At 35.5% G+C, this 17,957-nt stretch overlaps 1 protein-coding gene across 1 annotated transcript; it reads left to right on the forward strand.

The window, feature by feature from the left end:
* The first annotated feature begins 213 nt into the window (after positions 1-213).
* On the forward strand, positions 214-8,079 carry LOC121429325. Its single transcript, XM_041626333.1, has 3 exons — positions 214-687; positions 4,985-5,977; positions 6,446-8,079. Exons 1-3 carry the CDS (start codon positions 679-681, stop codon positions 7,337-7,339), a joined length of 1,896 nt encoding a protein of 631 aa, XP_041482267.1. The 5' UTR covers positions 214-678; the 3' UTR covers positions 7,340-8,079.
* Positions 8,080-17,957: the final 9,878 nt, after the last annotated feature.

A 17,957-nucleotide genomic window follows, 5' to 3' on the forward strand; every position in this document is an offset into this window, starting at 1 on the left:
ATATAGCTAGGGTCTTCACCATTGTTTCTATTGGTCAAATGGTTGCTTACGTCATTCACCATGGCTCACTCTGATTGGCTAAATGTAGAAGAGAGTGAGTGGAAAAGAGAGGGGGTGAGAAAGAGAGAAAAGGGGGTATTAATGAGAGAGGTAGGGACTCTTGAATGTATAAAAGGAAAAAAGAAAGTAAAAAAAAAAAAAAAAAAAGTTTCCACTGTGCGATGGAGATATCCGGTCGCGCGACATTATTCGATATCATTTAAAAGCACTTCGGAAATACCACATCCCCGGACCACATCAGAACCAAATTAAATTTTATAACTTCTCTCGATCTCGGCTGTCTCGATACACATGCTATATCTCGGAACATAAACCATTTATCATCGAATTATCGAAAACATGAATCAATATTTGGAGCTAAGATACTTTGCAGAATAATTTTCTCCTTTTTGCGGATTTCCTGTACACTTGCTTAGAAATTTAGGAAGTTGCATGCTTGTCTGAAACTACTTTCCCCCGGTATCCAGCGGAAGAAGAGCTGTTACTGTTACTTCGATCAAGAAATCCTAACTTTTCTTTATCAACTTTACTCAAGACACTTTCCTTTTCACCAACTGAGGTGAAAACGTATTTTATCTACTTGTTTTCTCGACAACTTTTTAGACCTTCCTGACGATTATGAAAATGGTAAGTCTCATTTGTTTATTTCTTAAGCAAAAGTAAAGGGAAAAACTGTGTGATGTTATTTTTTTTCTCTCTTTGCATTCCATTATTATGTTGTATAAGTAAGTTAAAATCTAATCATTACGTTTTTATTTTACATCTTATTTTCATTAGATTCTCACTGTTATAACAATATTGAATTCATCATGGCTACCTGTTGTCATGGTTTGATTGGTTTGCCTTTTAAGGAAGAGTCACATTGCAATTTGTTTAGTCATTTTTAATTATCATCATCGTCTGATACTCGAACCTATGTAACTTGCTGCTTTATATACCTTTTTTGTTTCTGAACTCCCCCCCCCATGCAGTATGCAGAGTGTATCCGGATATCTCTGTCAGTTATCCAGGACCATGTTTGTCAATTTATTTTAATTTATTTTAATGCTCACCCATTAATTGTCGTCATTATAAGAATGGTGTACGTATTTTATTATTTGAGGCGATCTGCTGGTAGTTTATATTGATTGGTATCGATCGCCATTACCAAGAGGAAATCAAGGGTTAAACTTAAGTTATGAACATTGTAAGTACATCATCATGATCGTATGAAACACGGGGTGAAAAGGATATGATATAGAATAAAATATATGATTTTATCCTTTAGTGTGTAACAGTCATTTGACTCACCTTGAGTAGGTCAAGTCACTATTATTGTTACCTAATTGATAAATTTGAACAACATTACAAAGAGGGGTTTTTTTATCATCAAATTGAAATTTTCGTATTTAACACACCAAAAAAAAAGTGTGTGCTACGTCATCGCCTCCCTGATGTGTATAGGCCTCTAAATCTGCGTTGGGTATTTAAATGTTTTAAGATATTTATATTAGAAAAACCCAGTTATGTATATGAGTTTGCTTGTTTGATTTTATATCTGTCCAAATCAAATTGCTGTCGGGGTTGACTCAATCTTCAAATTTTCTTGCAGAAACATTTCACGTTTTTAAAGTGCTTTACGTTTCTAAATCAAATATTGTAACAAAGTACATTTTAGATGGCTTTAATAAATATCTACGTCTTTAAAATAAAAACAAAAAATTGGAGGACGAAATAGGTTGCAGAAATACATTTTATTCCAACCATGAGCAAGGAATAAGCAGTGTTGTCAAAAAGTCATATTATTGTCATATTTCGTCAAATTCTTACCAGACGACCTGTCTTTTTATTACAAGGAGGGCTATTAGACCAGTAGTTTCCATGGTAACTATGCCAGAGCAGCCGGCTGTCTCCCGCCAAGCGATTGACATCGTTGGGAAAATTCTTCACGACATTCCCAAACGAGTTTTTCGGGATAAAAAAAAATGCGCAACAGGTGGCGCGAAGGAAAAAAATGAAAGGAAGAAAAATGGAAAGTGATCTAAAATATTAGCATGATGGAATACAAGAATCAGACCCTTCACTTTCATCAAAACATGTTTGAACTCGACGTGCAGGTCTGATGCACTATTTGCATAAAACTATTATTGTTATCTTTACACTATCATGACAAAAGACTTGCAAATGAGTGTGATTTATTTCACAAAATGACATTTTAAAATGAAATAGTATATGTATAGGGGCCTACATGCATATTATGTTTTCTAGATATTATAAATCGATATTCAAATTATAAAAAAAGATGTAGGCCTATGTCGTACCTCTAATCAAGTAATCCTCACTGGAATGTCCCGCTTTACATTGGCGTACCTAGGATTTTCCACAGGGGGGGGGGGCAAATTCATCCGCCCAAAAATTTGACAAAAAAGAGAAAAAGTCTTCAACCGCAAATACAGGATTTTGTACCCGAAAAAAAAAATTGACAAGTAAAAAAAGGGGACATCAAGCTCGTCAGAGGGGGGGGGGGTAGATAAAAAAGTAACAATAATATATATCACCTTTCTTAATTAAGTGCATGGTTTCGGCCTTCCTAACTATCTTTTTCCTCCAATAATCGTTTGATGAATTCATTTTCTTTCCCTCCCTTCGATCTCTTTCGACTTTGCTTTCGGAAGTCTTTTTTATAAATTCACATTTTCATATTAAACCATATAAAGCCTCTACCAGACTCTTTTTTTAAAGAATAGCCGAGGCCCTATCAATTAGCAATTCTAAGAAGACATAAAATGAAGATAAAACGATGAAAAGTAAGAGAGAAAAAAAGAAGCAAACAAGTCTTTATTTTTTTTTACCATTTCTTTCGCCTTTCATAAATTAATTGTAATTATTATTTCCTTTTCCTTTTTTTTCTTTCCTTCTCTCCCATTCGCCTCTCTTCCCTATTTACCCCTGTTTTAATTGGCCGGAGGCATTTCCGAATATGCCGACAAAAATTTGTCTGTAACGGGTCATCCAATGAACCTGACAATGTGAGTGAATATCAAATACTGAAGAAAACCAGCACGTTCTGACCTGACTTTGAACCATGAACCAGGTTTAATGGATTACGAGACCACTTCCCCATATCCCATCGTGCTACCAAACATATCGTGTACTAAACAATGTGGTTTTCAGAAGAGTCTTCTTTTTATAAAAACCTCAAACTCTTGAATTTCAAGGTTTTCATATACATACATTTTGTGATTTCAAGTTCAGTGTTGACCTTTTGGTGTTGGTGTATAATTTTTTTACACTATTATAACAGCAAACATGAAATGAAGATGGTCCCGAAAAGTCACTCACTGGTTTTTTAGATGTATGTGATCTGAAAAAGGTCTTTACACATTCTGAGTAAGGTTTGGAGCAACGGGAAGCAATCAAAATTTCAACACCAACACCAACAGGCAACACCGGACTTAAAATCACCCGTTGAGACAGGTGACACGACTAATCACGTTTTGCGTCAGAGGCGAAATGAACCCAAAAATTAGGAAACCAGAAATGGCTTATCGGGTAAAATTTATTCTTTTTAGTTTAAAGATAAGTTAGAAGCAGTACAAAAATGACATTTTTAATTACAAAACTCTTATTTAGTGATAGATTTTGAAAGAAAATAAATATCGCATTTCACCATTTTCTCCGTCCTTTTGTTTCATTTTCGCATATTTGGGGGTCTATGACTCCCAAGCCCCCCCCCCATTTGTATACGCCAGTGCTTTATGTCATATTCAAGGCTGTCCTGGAAATATAATTTCATCGATTATTTTTATTTAAAAATTATTTTTTTTTGGCCGTCTTTGTTTCTATCACCAACACACATCTGCCTGCTGTGTTCATGCCATTGAGCTGGGGTTATGATTTTCGTCCTATCTTTTCTTGAAATGAGGCGAATGCAAGGGCGGTGATGCGGGGTGGGGGAGCAAAAAGGATGAGGAAAATGGAAGAAAAGAAGGAAGAGAGAATATAGAAGTTTATAAAGAGAAGCATAAAACGTGCATAAGATCAATTACCCCTGAAATTGAGGAGGGGAGGGGGGGTCTCCCCCTATCAAAATAATATAACCCCTGGCTGATTATATATCATAAAAGGTACCGTAGCCCCAATTTTCCATGTCCTTGCCCCCCCCCACCCATCGTAAAAGATGGTAAGATGTTTTTTGATAGTGACAGAAGTAATCAATGGGGAATCACAGCAAGGCCAATAATCTCGTAATGACCACTCCATTTCACATCCAATAACCTTGACTTGTTAGAACAGTGAATTTCCAGATAAGAAACGTCAACGCATATTATGGGGGATTTAAAGATCAAACAATAGTGACAAATGGTGCTGGAGTTTGGTCTAACATGTCTGAGATGCCGATAACTTGTAATCATTATAGCATACGATAGTTGGCATTAAAAAACAAATGTTTTCACCACGCAAAATAAAACTGAAAGCTCAACGGTAGATGGCGCTAGAGTCTTCAGGGTAAAAACAGCATAGTGGTGGGTATGTTTCCCAGATTGCAAATCTTGAAATGCCATTTGCGGAAATATGATAGTGTTTCTTTATTTGTTTGTTTATATTTTCTCAAACAAAGCGGCATAGAATGAGACACTGGTAGATAATAGATTGTCAAACTTTTTATCAACATATTATCAAATGGTATATATCAAGAGCAGTATAGAGAAGCATAATAGCGGGGAGCGTGTTTCATATTTGATTCAGTCAAATACTTTTCTCCATTAAGTATGTAGGCCTGTTTATATTAATTGAGAAATATGACGTCATGGATGATAGAATTCAATGTAAATACATTCAGAGATATGCTATCCATTTCCATTATGTTATCCATGTGGATGAGATAACTGAGTGAATGATAAGAAACTAATTTAAAATATTTCTCTCTCATTCTTTTTTCCAGGGGCCAAATGCGGTGATTTCCGTCGCATCTCTCTTAATGACCCTAGTCATATCTAGCAACGCACATCCCCATCCTCCTTGCGAATCGATCACCGGAGGAGCAGAGATCGTCGTCGAGTTCAACCCAGAGTCATTCCTCATCGTACCCGAGGATGATGAATGCATCGTCAATGCCACCATCTACGGCATCATCGGTAACATCACGGTGTCGACGTCAAGCGGCGACTCGAGTTCGTTCGAGTCATTCTTCAACGAAACGCATATCGCTAATGCTGTCGATGGCAATACGACGGTGACGATCCCTATTCAAGGTCGGAAGCTCAGCGTCAGTACTCTCATTGTGAACATCACCCACGTTTACCAAGTCCTTGACGATCACCTCTCTCCGATCGAGACTACCGACGACGATTCCAGCGGTGATGGCAGGTATGGTAGGGAAACACCCGTTCAGGAGTTTGTAGAAACAATCTCGTTTACCTACCCGATCAAGGTGTCCAGACGACGAACCCGTCTGGAGCTAGTCTTTACCTACAGTCTTTTATTTTGGCTTGTAATCTCTTACATCACGATGGGTTCAAAGATGGATATTGTCGTGATTTGGAAAAAACTTCGAAGACCATACGGTGTCCTGACAGGTATTGCCTGCCAGTTTATCATAATGCCCTTGATCGCCTTCGCTCTTGCAAACTCTCCAGGGATCACTCCTGAAGCGGCGGTCGGTCTCCTAGTCATCGGCTCCTGTCCCGGTGGTTGGATCAGCAATATCTTCTCGCTCCTTATGGACGTCGATTTCGTCTTGAGTTTGACGATGACGTTCTGTTCGAGCTTCATGGCCTTGGGGATGATGCCGCTGAACATGTTTATCTATGGCTCATCGATTACAGGGGAGAACTCTTCAGGTTTACAGACACCATACAAGGATATAGCCATGCAATTGGGACTCATGCTCATACCCGTGGGACTAGGCATGTTCATTTCACACAAGAGCGAAAAGGTGATGATATTCTCATATTTCATCCCCCCATGCCACGATGACATTTCTCTTATCCTCTAATTTCGTCAATAAACCAGATTTGTATCACTTGGCAGGACTCAAACTAGTCTTCGCTGGTCGCCCCTACCTCCGCCCCCCCCAAAAAAAAATTGCTCCTCCCTCCTTCAGCAAACTCTTTCACCTTCGTTTTAATGCCATTTTACTCAGATCGACCTACTACTGCCTGAATTGAAAATTATTCACATCATGGACTTGATCATGTTTACGAACAAAATCACTAGCGGATATCACAACAAAAATGTGATAAATGATAAATATTTGAATTAATATCAATCAGGTAGTAACTAAGTCTTTATTAACCTTATGATAGATAGCTTACATTTCCCCCATTTCTCCATCCCAATTTTGGTTGATGAATTACTCATCCAGTATTTTTTAACGCCACCAAACTTTATTTTATCCATACAGATTGCTAAGATCTTCCTGAAGTGTTTGAAGCCAATGTCATGTGGATTGATAGTCATTGCCCTCGCCATTGGCATCCCCTCTCAAGTCTATGTCTTTGACGCTCCCTGGAGGATCTACCTCATCTGCTTTGCCCTTCCTTTCTGTGGGGGTTTTCTCGGTTTCATCATCTCTAAGATCCTCCGACGAACCACCAAAGAAGCCTTCACAATTTCGTTCGAGACAGGCGTCCAGAACAGTCTTCTGGCTACCACCGTGGCAAAGCTCTCCTACCCGATCCCCGAGGCTGACCTGATCGCCCGTATCCCATTCCTAGTGGCCATGCTGCAGTTGTTCCAAGGAACTGTTATGATCCTGGCCTACATTATAATCCGACGAGTGCTCATTCGTGTTGGGAAGATAGCCAGACCAGATACTGGTGACTACCGGCAATGCGATATTGAAGCAAAAGATAGCGATGTTCAGAATGAAGATGGTGACGAAAAGGGTGACGAGCTCCATAACGAAGAGAGGGAAGTACTCAAAAGACAGGACGTTGAAGACGACGTCGAATTAAGAATGGAATCTGGTGAGAGGAACGGGTATGTTAAGATGAGAAATGAGGAGCTAGACGAGGAGAATGACGTCGACCATCAATGCGACATCGCAACAAAGGCTCTTCCTGACAGCGGTGATGATGCCGAGGTGGGTGACGAGAAATCCATACAAGATGCTGAAGCTAAAGAAGAGGAAAGACCAAAGGAAATTGAGAATCATTCGAACAAAAATGTGAATAATAACAGCGAGGTGCCGAAAATTGACTCAAATGATGATGCGTCAAACTGTCTTGAGGAGAAAAATGACGTCATAACTGACAAATCATCAGATGCGCTGCCCGAACATGAAAGTCGCATTTGAAGAATAGTTCGTTTTCTTGCCATGTCTAACTAAGTATTTAAATAATAGACTGCGGATTATCTGTTAATGTATCAATAATGTATACGTCTTTTTAAGCGATTCCATTCTCCTTTTGGTTGATGTTCGTTATTCCGAAGGTTCCTTATTCCGAAACAGGCAAATTATACACCAAGATGTTCGTTATTTCGAATTTTAACATGTTAAAGGGATTCGTCAATCAGAATATTTCTTGCAATATTCCGATGGTTACTTATTCCGAAGGTTTTTTTAATCCGAAAAGAAAACAGGGTTTGTTAATCTGGGAATTTGAAAGTCCGAGAATAAAATAAAGTTCGTTAGTGCGAAATGATTAATAGATATATCTGTGGGCATTACTTAGTAATAAACCTCATTTCGTTTCCGAATGAAGAATACTTAGGAACAACAAACCTTATTTTCAGAATAACAAACCTTCTGAATAACGAAACTTGTGATTAATGAACCTTTGAAGTATTCAAAACTTCGAAATAAGGAACATTCATTGGCATCATTATCGCAAGATTGCTATGATCCTTTACATTTTGCTACGATTCATGCTTCACTCGACATATGGAATCATTTTGTTATTCGCTGATAAATGATGTAAATTCTCGAGAAGATGGAAACCATAAAGCTCCATCTTCGTTGTGGTGTTGTTGTTGTTTTTTACCAATAATAATAATTATAATGTGGATGTGGAATGATGTGGAAGCGCCGTGGTGTAGCGGTTCTGACACTCGCTTTGTATATCAGAGGGTCGTGTGTTCGAATCCCACCATGGCCTAGCGCCCTTTGGTAAGGCGTCAATCCACAATTTGCCACTCTCCACCAAGGTGTTAAATGGTACCCGGAAGGATGCGAAAGCCTATGTAGTATGCCTAGCAATTAAGTCTTGGAACTCTTGTTGGAATGCTCCCCGGGTAGTGGAGAAGGTGCATACATTATATGCGGGCATGCAAGGATCTGATAACCGGGGTAATCGGTAATAATCTGTAAAGCGCTTAGAGACGTCGTTCCAATGTGTTAAGCGCTATATAAATGCGGAATATTATTATTATTGTTATTATTATTATCATAAAAACTTAAATAAAAATGAGTACTACGAAATACAGAAGATGGTTTACAATGATAAAGTCACACCAACAATACAGCCCGATCAAAGCTATTGCGTCAGTTCGAATGATATCGGTCGATTTGGAGTTTGTTTGCTTGATAAGACTGGTCTATTTTACTATGTTCAGGGGCCCGTTGCAGAAAGAGTTGCAATCGATCGCAACTCTAATAATCACGCTCAACTTGATTTTCAAACAATCAACAGCGCGCATTCGGGACTTGCGATTGATTTTTGACTTGCGTTTAAACGCAGCTTTTTCTGCAACGGACCCCTTGGACCCTTCGGCAGAACAGAGTGGTAATAATTACCACTCTAAATGAGCAACCCAGCCATTCATAATGTATTCATTTTATTTGGTAATTGTATCTGATGTATTTTGTTTGTATTTTACATGGGTTTTTTTAGGAATGGAAAATAAATACAATACAATAGTATAGCCTAATATGTCCCGAATTCTCGGAGATGAGCTATCTTGACCCATGGGCCAAAACGCGTCATTAACGTCATTGGCACACGGAGGCTAAATTTTGCATGAGCCCGTGGGCCAAATCGCGTCATTTGACGTACGTCACGAATTTAGTTATAGTTAGCCCATGGGCTAAATTTAGCTAAGTTAGCCAACCTTTGAGAATTTGGGCCATAGTGACAATGAAAGACGGTTCCATGACATTTGCTCCGGCGACGATTGCTCCGCTGTAAATTCCACACACTAACCAAATTCAACCCTGGATAATGCTATGCCCTACACCTAAAATAAAACCCTATTGCAAGTCTGCAACCCTAACCCTTATCTTAAAGCCCAGGTCAATCGTCGCCGGAGCAGATGTAATGTCACCAGGAAAAACACTTTATCGTATTCATGAATGTCGTCTTCGTCTTCATCGTCGTCATCCTCGTCATCATTATCGTCTTCCTCGTCGACTTATTTTTGCCATGACTTAATTCGTACAAAGCACTGTATAAAGGAATGTAAATTTAATGTAAATAACCATTCAGCGTATTCTAACCCCTTATACAATTATGATAGTCGTTGATTGTTACCATATTATTCCATCATGACTCACGTGATTGATTTGGTGTATTTCATGTAATTTCGTATTTTGTGACCATCATCTATCTTGAGTACATATTTATCTTCAATGTTGACTACTTTTTGATACACAAGTAATGATATTATAAGATTTTACTTGTAAATAGGCTTCGGCGATTAACTTCAGTTGGATATTTATTCTCCTATATAACACCCAACTTGATTTGATTTGATTTGATTTATTGTTTCACATTCCACAAAAACATACATCTTGAACACAATTATGAATACATGATGACAAAAAATACATAGTTGTAGTATTTAACAAGAAAATACAATTACGTGAAATATGAGGAACCTATTAAAAAGCAAAGCTTGTAAACATATAGGTTCCCAGAAGAAAATGATAAAGGATTAAAAACTCCTAACGCAATGAAGCGACATTAATAAAATGAAAATACTCAATACATTATAAAGAGATCTATATACAAGATAGTCACTCGAGCAAGGCGCTTAACCGCTAGCATACGACTGTAAAAGAAATGTTTTCAGCCTACATTTAAAAGAATATAGAGAGGGCGCCTGAATTATATGGGTGTCTAAATTATTCCAAAAGGAAGGCCCTGTAAAAGCAAATGATTTAAGGGCAAGAACAGTGCGCACTGGGGAAATGTGGAAATTGTGTACTTGTCGAGTTGGGTAAGAATGGATTTCTTGATTTTGAACAAGCAAATCAGAGAATACACTTGGTAATTCCTGTTTATTTAGTTGATACATAAATATACCAACAAAATAATAATATAAATCGGTTACTTTCAATAACTTGTTTGAATAAAATAGCGGATTAGTATGAGCCAGAAAGTCAGAAGAAGAAATTATCCTCACGGCTCTTTTTTGAATTTTAAGTATGGATTCAAGTTTTGTCTTAGAGGCATTTCCCCAGGCTAAAATTCCATTATTCAGATATGGTAACAATAAAGTGGAATACAATAGTTTCAAAATGTGATGCGGAAAATGAGGCTTAAGTTTATTTATGACTCCAACATTTCTTGAGAGCAATTTACGAAGGTGATCAATGTGAACTTTCCATGATAATTTACAATCAATAAAGATACCAAGAAATTTTGTTGATTCAATTTGTTCTAAAACATTACCATTCATATAAACAAGACCTGGCAATGTGTGTAATGAGTTGCTAAAAACCATATAATGTGTCTTTTTTAAAATTTAGGGATAACTTATTAGCTTGTATCCAATCACACACAGAGCATAATTCAACATTTAGTCTTTCAAGAAGGATTTGAGGATTGCTGTGTGTAAAAAATAAGCTCGTGTCATCTGCGAAAAGAAGAAATGATAATAAAGAGGATGAGTTTTGGAAATCATTGATGTATAAAATAAATAGCAATGGACCCAAAAGGGAACCCTGAGGCACGCCACATGAAATTTGCTGTATCTGAGAATCGGAGTTATTAATGACCACAAATTGAGTTCTGTTTATAAGGTAACTTCTGAACCACTCCAAGGCCTTTCCACGAATCCCATAATGAGAAAGCTTGTATAAAAGTATTTCATGGTTGATCGTGTCAAAGGCCTTGGAGAAGTCCAGAAAAATACCAGCAACATGAGATTTGTTATCAATTGCCTTGGTAACTTTATCGATTAATAACATTATTGCATGAACTGTTGAATGCTTTTTACGAAAGCCAAATTGTGAATTTATAAGAATATTACAATTCATAAGAAATTTTATTGTACGAGAATATACTGTTTTTTCTAAAATCTTGGAGAAAGTAGTCAGTAGTGAAATAGGGCGATAGTTACCCAATTCATCCTCTGAACCCTTTTTATGGATAGGTATAACTTTAACAACCTTCATCTTATTAGGGACAATGCCACACTGTAAAGAAAGATTGTATACGTGCGTCAAGGGCATCACAATTTTATCAATAATTTTAATGAGAAAATCATAAGAAATACCATCATAACCAGAACTTTTTTTCGCCGGTAGATTTTTAACTATTTCTATAATTTCGTGCTCGGAAACGGGTGAAAAGAATATGGTACGAGGATTACGGTTTGGCAAAAAAGAATGAAAGGGTTTGTTACTATTAGGTATAGCATTAGCCAAATTTGGGCCAATGTTTACAAAGAAAGAATTGAATGCTTCGGCAATGTCTGCATCATCTGTAATTTCCTTGTTTTGGTCGACGATCCTATTAATATTCTTTTTGATCCTTCCTTCTTAAAAACTTGATTTATCACTTTCCAGGTTGACCTTGTATCTTTTTTATGAGTTTCAAATAAAGAGAAAAAATAGTTTCTTTTGGCTTGTCTCAGCACTGATGTTAGGGTATTTCTATAAATAGAATATTTAGATTTAGCGTTATCTGTGCCTGTAGATTTATATTTATAGTATAGTTTATTTTTCTTGTTTATTGATTTAAGTAGAGACCGTGTGATCCAGGGAGAACGTGGTACTTTTTTATAATTTGATTTGGATAATGTTCTTACTGGAAAATAATGGTCAAATAATGGTAGAATAATATTTAGGAATTCATCATAAGCTTGGTTAGCATCAGTTGTATTTAGTACCGTGGACCAGTCAACCTGAGACAAGCATTCTATAAAACGTCTAGTATTTTGTTCTGACATTCTTCTTGAACCTCGAAATGTTGAATAGTTTTGTTTAGTATTAAAAATGTGGGGAGAAGAAACAAATACAGGGAAGTGATCTGTTAGATCAGATACTATTATACTCATGTCTAAATAACCGTGGATGTTTGTGAAAACATTGTCAATGAGCGTCGTAGTAACACCAAAAATGCGAGTTGGCTTAGTGATGCAAGGAGTAAAAGAATTGGAGATCATAGTGTCTAAAAAATCCTGGCAAGCTGGCTTTTCGTGGTAGTGAAGCAGATCGATATTAAAATCGCCCATTATAAAGCAATGTTTGTTCTGAAAATAGGGTGAATCAGAAAAGGAATGCAATACTTCTGTAAAATCAGTTATGTTAGCGTTAGGCGGTCTGTAAATTTCACCAACAAGTACATTTTTTCCTGATGCAATTTCAATTTCAATGAAAATGCTTTCAATTGTTTCCGTCATGCATGTAAAATCATTAATTACTTTGAATTGGAGATTATTTCTTACATATAAAGCTACGCCGCCACCGTGTTTATTTACTCTATTATTGACAACGATTGCATAATCATCCAAATGAACAAGAGAAGTAAGTGGATCGGATAACCAGGTTTCGCATAAACCTACGACATATATTTCTTCATTCAGTGAGTTGAGAAACAATTGAAAATGGTCAAAATTTTACACAAGCTTCTTATATTATAATGTAGAGCTGAAAAATTTGAAGATTCTAATTTTTTACATTTTAAATCCTGAGGCAATACATAATAAGAAGACGTGTCTTTTATTGATAAGTCATTTGAATCATAAGTAAGATTTATATCAGGCATCCTTTCATTATAAATATCCGCGACAGTTGGATTTGTACATTGTATGTGATCAGGACTTACATTAAGATGGGGAAGAACATTAGGCACGTCATGGATACTACTCATTAAAGAGAGCAGATGTCACAGGAAGAGAAAAAGCGCCTCTGAAAGGCAAACAGTAATTGGCATATCTTTGTGATAGTAAAAAATTCAAATCGAATTTAGATATCAAATAGAACAATAGCAGTTGGAAACGCATAGCCCGAGTGACCATTATGAACATCATGTCGATAGAATCAGACCAAACAACCAATGTGACAATGGCAACAGGAGTTACGTAATTTGTAAAAGAGTTTGTCTGCATAACGAATGAGAAGCATATTCTTTTTTCTGTAAATGTCATAACTTTTTTGTAGAATATAACAGGTTGGAATGTATGTATGTGGATCATTAAAAATGTGAAAACAAATAGCAAGATACGTGCCATTGATTTGGCCAATACCACTTAACAAAAAGAGACAGAATATCATCCGGTTACATACTTGCACCGCAAGATAAAAAACTATAATTTACATAAAGCTTCCACAAAAAAAACAGCCTATAGCAACTTGCTTAATTCGTCTTAATGACATGCAATGCACAGTTGTAAAGAAAAAGAAAAACGGGAATACAATGAGTCGCATACCAACCAAGTGTTTGGATAAACTATCGATACATTAAAAAAGAAGACATGTATACATTCTATCTCAGAAGAACTGGCAGTGTTTATTACAAGATATCACAATGTTCTAGCTTAATCTAGAAATACCACAAAGCATGCAGAAAAATAAATAAATAAAACTTTAGAAGCTTGTATATAACTGTACATACAAATAATATGCTGCTGAGTTTTTTCCCACGCAATGGTTGTAGACTTTGCTAGTCGCAAATTGCAATAAAAACATAACAAGTGAATCCTTTTTGTTATTGCTTAAAGGTTTCTCATGAACTGTCAAAAACCCTGAACAGAAACTGTAATTTTGGCTTCCAATATATAATTTACATGTTGACTCTGACAATTATATTCTTGTTTACTACAAAATGACTAGCCATGACAATATAATTTTGTAGTTTGCTAAGAATATTAATACAAGCAAATATCTTTATTAAAAAACCCTCATGGTTTACACTACAAAATTTTATTTGCCCTTGTTCTAAAAGAAATATGCAGTAAAGATACTTGAGAAAAATTGAGTGAAGAAATACTGAGGTACTCAGTGAAATAAAAAGAAAAAATAATCTTTTTCTGTGTTAGTATCATTGACCACACATGATACTACATTGGTTCTCAATTTTATATGCTTAAATTCAACTAGCTTCTGGGGAAAGAAAAAAAAAATGAATTTCCATTATGAATTGAATTTAAAAACATGATTTTAGAAAAAATAAATGATGTTGGCTTATTGTCAAAACCCTTAACAGAAACTGCAGTTTTGACTTCCAAAATACAATTTTCATGTTGACTCTGTAAATTAATTTATTCTTATATACAAAGTGACTAGCCATGGCAAAGAAATTCTGTACTCTGTCTGCTAAGAAGATTAAAACAAGCAAATATAAACACATGCACATGAATTGTTGCACTACTAGGCTATATTTTGCCCTTATTAAAAACAAATATGCTGTAAATACACATAAATGCAGAAAAACTGAGGTACTCAGTGAGATATGAATAAAAAAATAGTTCGTTTTTTGTGTCAGTATCATTGACCACACATGGTTATACTTTGGTTCTCAATTTTATATGTTTCAGTTCAACTAGCTTTTCAGGGTATGCAAAAATGAATTTCCATATGAACTGAATTTGAAAACATGATTTCAGAAAAAATTAAATAATTTTGGCTTATTTTCAAAATCCTGAACCGTCAAAACCCTGAACAAAAAATATAATTTGGCTACCAATATACAATTTTTACGATGCATGACTCTGTCAATTAATAATCTTATTTATTACAAAGTGACTAGCCGTGATATAACAATTGTGTAATCTGTCTGCTAAGGATATTAGTACAAACAAATATTCTTAATAAAAACACACATGATTTGTTTCACTACTTGTTTATATTTTTGATCTTATTCGATGTAAGAATGTACTGTAAATATACTTGAGAAAAAATCAATGAAGAAAAAACTGAGGTATTCAGTGAAATAAGAATAATTCTGTTTCTATGTCAGTACATGTATAATCATTGAACACACATAATATACTTTGTTTCTCAAGTTCATGTTATACATCTTAATTTAAATAGCTCTTTGGGGCAGGCTAAAATGAATTTTAATGTGTAAAGAATGAAATAAATTTATATTGTTGATTAAAGGTAAAATACAAGAGAGATTCCTGCTGGGTAATATAATCTAATAGAAGACCGTTTGACAATGACAAGAGCTGCTTTGGACAAGCAATAGTACATTTCACATAGTTGGCTACTAATTTGTGGTCTAAAAAATGTTTATGCAAAAATCATCGGGTAATCACTAGGTTAGAAAATCTGCCAGGTATTACAGACAGCACCATTGGCTGGTTGCAGTTTCGTTTCACATTTCAAGTTATCAAAGATTTTTTTCCTGAGTAAAATACATTGAATTTTCATATGTCATAAAAGAAAATAAGTTGCAGATGATAGACATGACGGATGTAACAAATTCAAGAGAATAAGGAATCATCGAAGACGTCGACCGACTTCGGGGGGGAGCTTATGAACAGATAAGCTATTATAAAAAAAATAATAATTGGAATAAATGGAAAGCTTTCTGGAAAGAAGAGGATCATCGTCACCCTGTTATTGATGCCAAAATGCAGCGATTAGCGGGAAACGTTTTTTTCCACATGTGGTTTTCGGTGTTACGTTCTGATATTTCATAATTACAAGTGCCAATATACTCGTTGTCATCTTGAACTTTTGTAAATTTGTAAACATTTTTTTTACATCAATGTAGAAAATAAAGTCTAAATCTGAAAATAAAGTACCTAACATGTTCTTTTACTGCCAATATATTTTCCTTCCATAATTTTTTCTTCCGATGCGTGCAACACTTTTCCATCCCTTTTTGTGACATTAATTCTCTCATTTGAATATCGACCGTGTTGTGCAAATTATGGATTGGTACAAATTCAGCGAGAGTTTTAAATGTCATAATTTTCTTGTTTCACATCAGATTTGAATGAGTGTTACAGTTTATTTTATACATTCCCTCTATAAATTAAAAATTAGGGTGGACTTGACATGTAAAAGATGAATATTTGTTTTCTCCTATATACTCAAAGTGCCTGAATGCATTTGGGCACTGGTGGATCGGGGGGGGGGGGAGCCGGCCCGTGCCCCTTTTTAATGTGAAAATTCCGTTAAAAAGGAAGTGCCCCCCTTTGAAAGTGAAAACCTTTTTCTTCTTTTTTGCTTGTCAAATTTTTTCCTCGGAAATGTGCTCCCTTCCTTTGGAATAATCCTGGATCCGCCCCTGCATTTGGGATTATCATTTTATTATTCTTGCGTTCGCTTCAGATAACTGGAATTTCATGAAATGAACACTACAGTCATATCAACGGTCTCGAATCAGGTTCGTTGGTTCAAGTCCTGCTGCACTATCCTTTATTTTCATCTCCTTTTCTCTCTCAGACCCCTTTCTCATTACCATCCTAAAACTAGTTGACTGGAAACGAGTTTATCTTTCTTCCACGATCTTCTAGAAAGTGTAGGGTGTGCAGCACCCTCTTTCTCTTTCTAAACACACTTTTCCCTAGACCCTTTCTCTTCCCTCCCCTTTTTAAACTTGATTTTAACATAATTTTGAAATTATGAAGGAATTGATTAAGTTGTGATGTGAAGTATATGCATTCTTTTTACAAGTAAAGTAAACTTCAGACCTCATCAAAATAATGTAATAGAGCAAGAACAATAAGAATTTGCATTAATTATTTTAAAAGTACAATGTAAAAATATATACATGCATATGGAGCTACAGTTAACATGGATACAACAAGTAATAGGTATGATGGGATAGTACTCCGATATGGCGTCTAGCTTGGAATCTTAGGATATTTTAAATTTTGTTTTGATTTTCACTCAAACAAAATATAGGAACAAAGTTTTATCGCACCACGCAATGCGGGAGACACAAGTTGCATTTTAAAATGAAATTAACAGAAAATAATACGCAAAGTATAGAGAAAGAGATACATGTATTTAATTTCATATTTCTATATATACAAACTGAGTAATACTTATAAAGCATCACAGTATGAAAAGATGAAGGAAGACATTTCAGAAGATTTTAGAAAGACTATTGTTCGCTTTCGATAATGTAATGTAGAAATACTTCTTATTACTGTAGCTAGGTAAGCGTTCGTACACTATAAATTACAAGGATTCAAATAAATCCAGATAATAGTGGCCAGTCGAACTGCAGATTTAGACTCAAATCCTAAAGATATTTTATTTTCATCTAGAATTATTTAAATTCAGATATCAACGATTCAAATGTAAACTCATAATGTGACTTGCCACTTTTATTTCAAATCCACGAAATTTAAAGTGTAAAAGTGTATATCCATAAAAAGAAGAACTATATCTCTGTTCGTGTAATTTATGAATTCAAAGCAGATGTGAATTTCCAGCCAAAATGTTGATTGATTTTAATAGTAAAGATTTAGCATTTATTCTATAATGATTTGAAATCAAATCGTTTAGCTTTGAACTAAAAAAAAGGTTTAAATCAAAATATAAGGTTCGGCTGTATGGTCACCATTCACAGCTACTCTGGATTCATTCTAATTATTGAAATTTAGAGTATAATTTTTAAAAACGCAGGTGAGAATGGGGGTACCTTCATTATCGACAGTAAAATTAAAATAAAAAAATTATTTATAAAGCTTAAACAAGACCTTCAAAGTATTTACATTTGAGTCTTAATAACATTCGTCACTTTATGCAATAATCATTAAAATATATGTAAAATAGCAGCAACATG

The sequence above is a fragment of the Lytechinus variegatus genome, chromosome 15 (assembly GCF_018143015.1).
Source record: "Lytechinus variegatus isolate NC3 chromosome 15, Lvar_3.0, whole genome shotgun sequence".
Classification (NCBI taxonomy): domain Eukaryota; kingdom Metazoa; phylum Echinodermata; class Echinoidea; order Temnopleuroida; family Toxopneustidae; genus Lytechinus; species Lytechinus variegatus.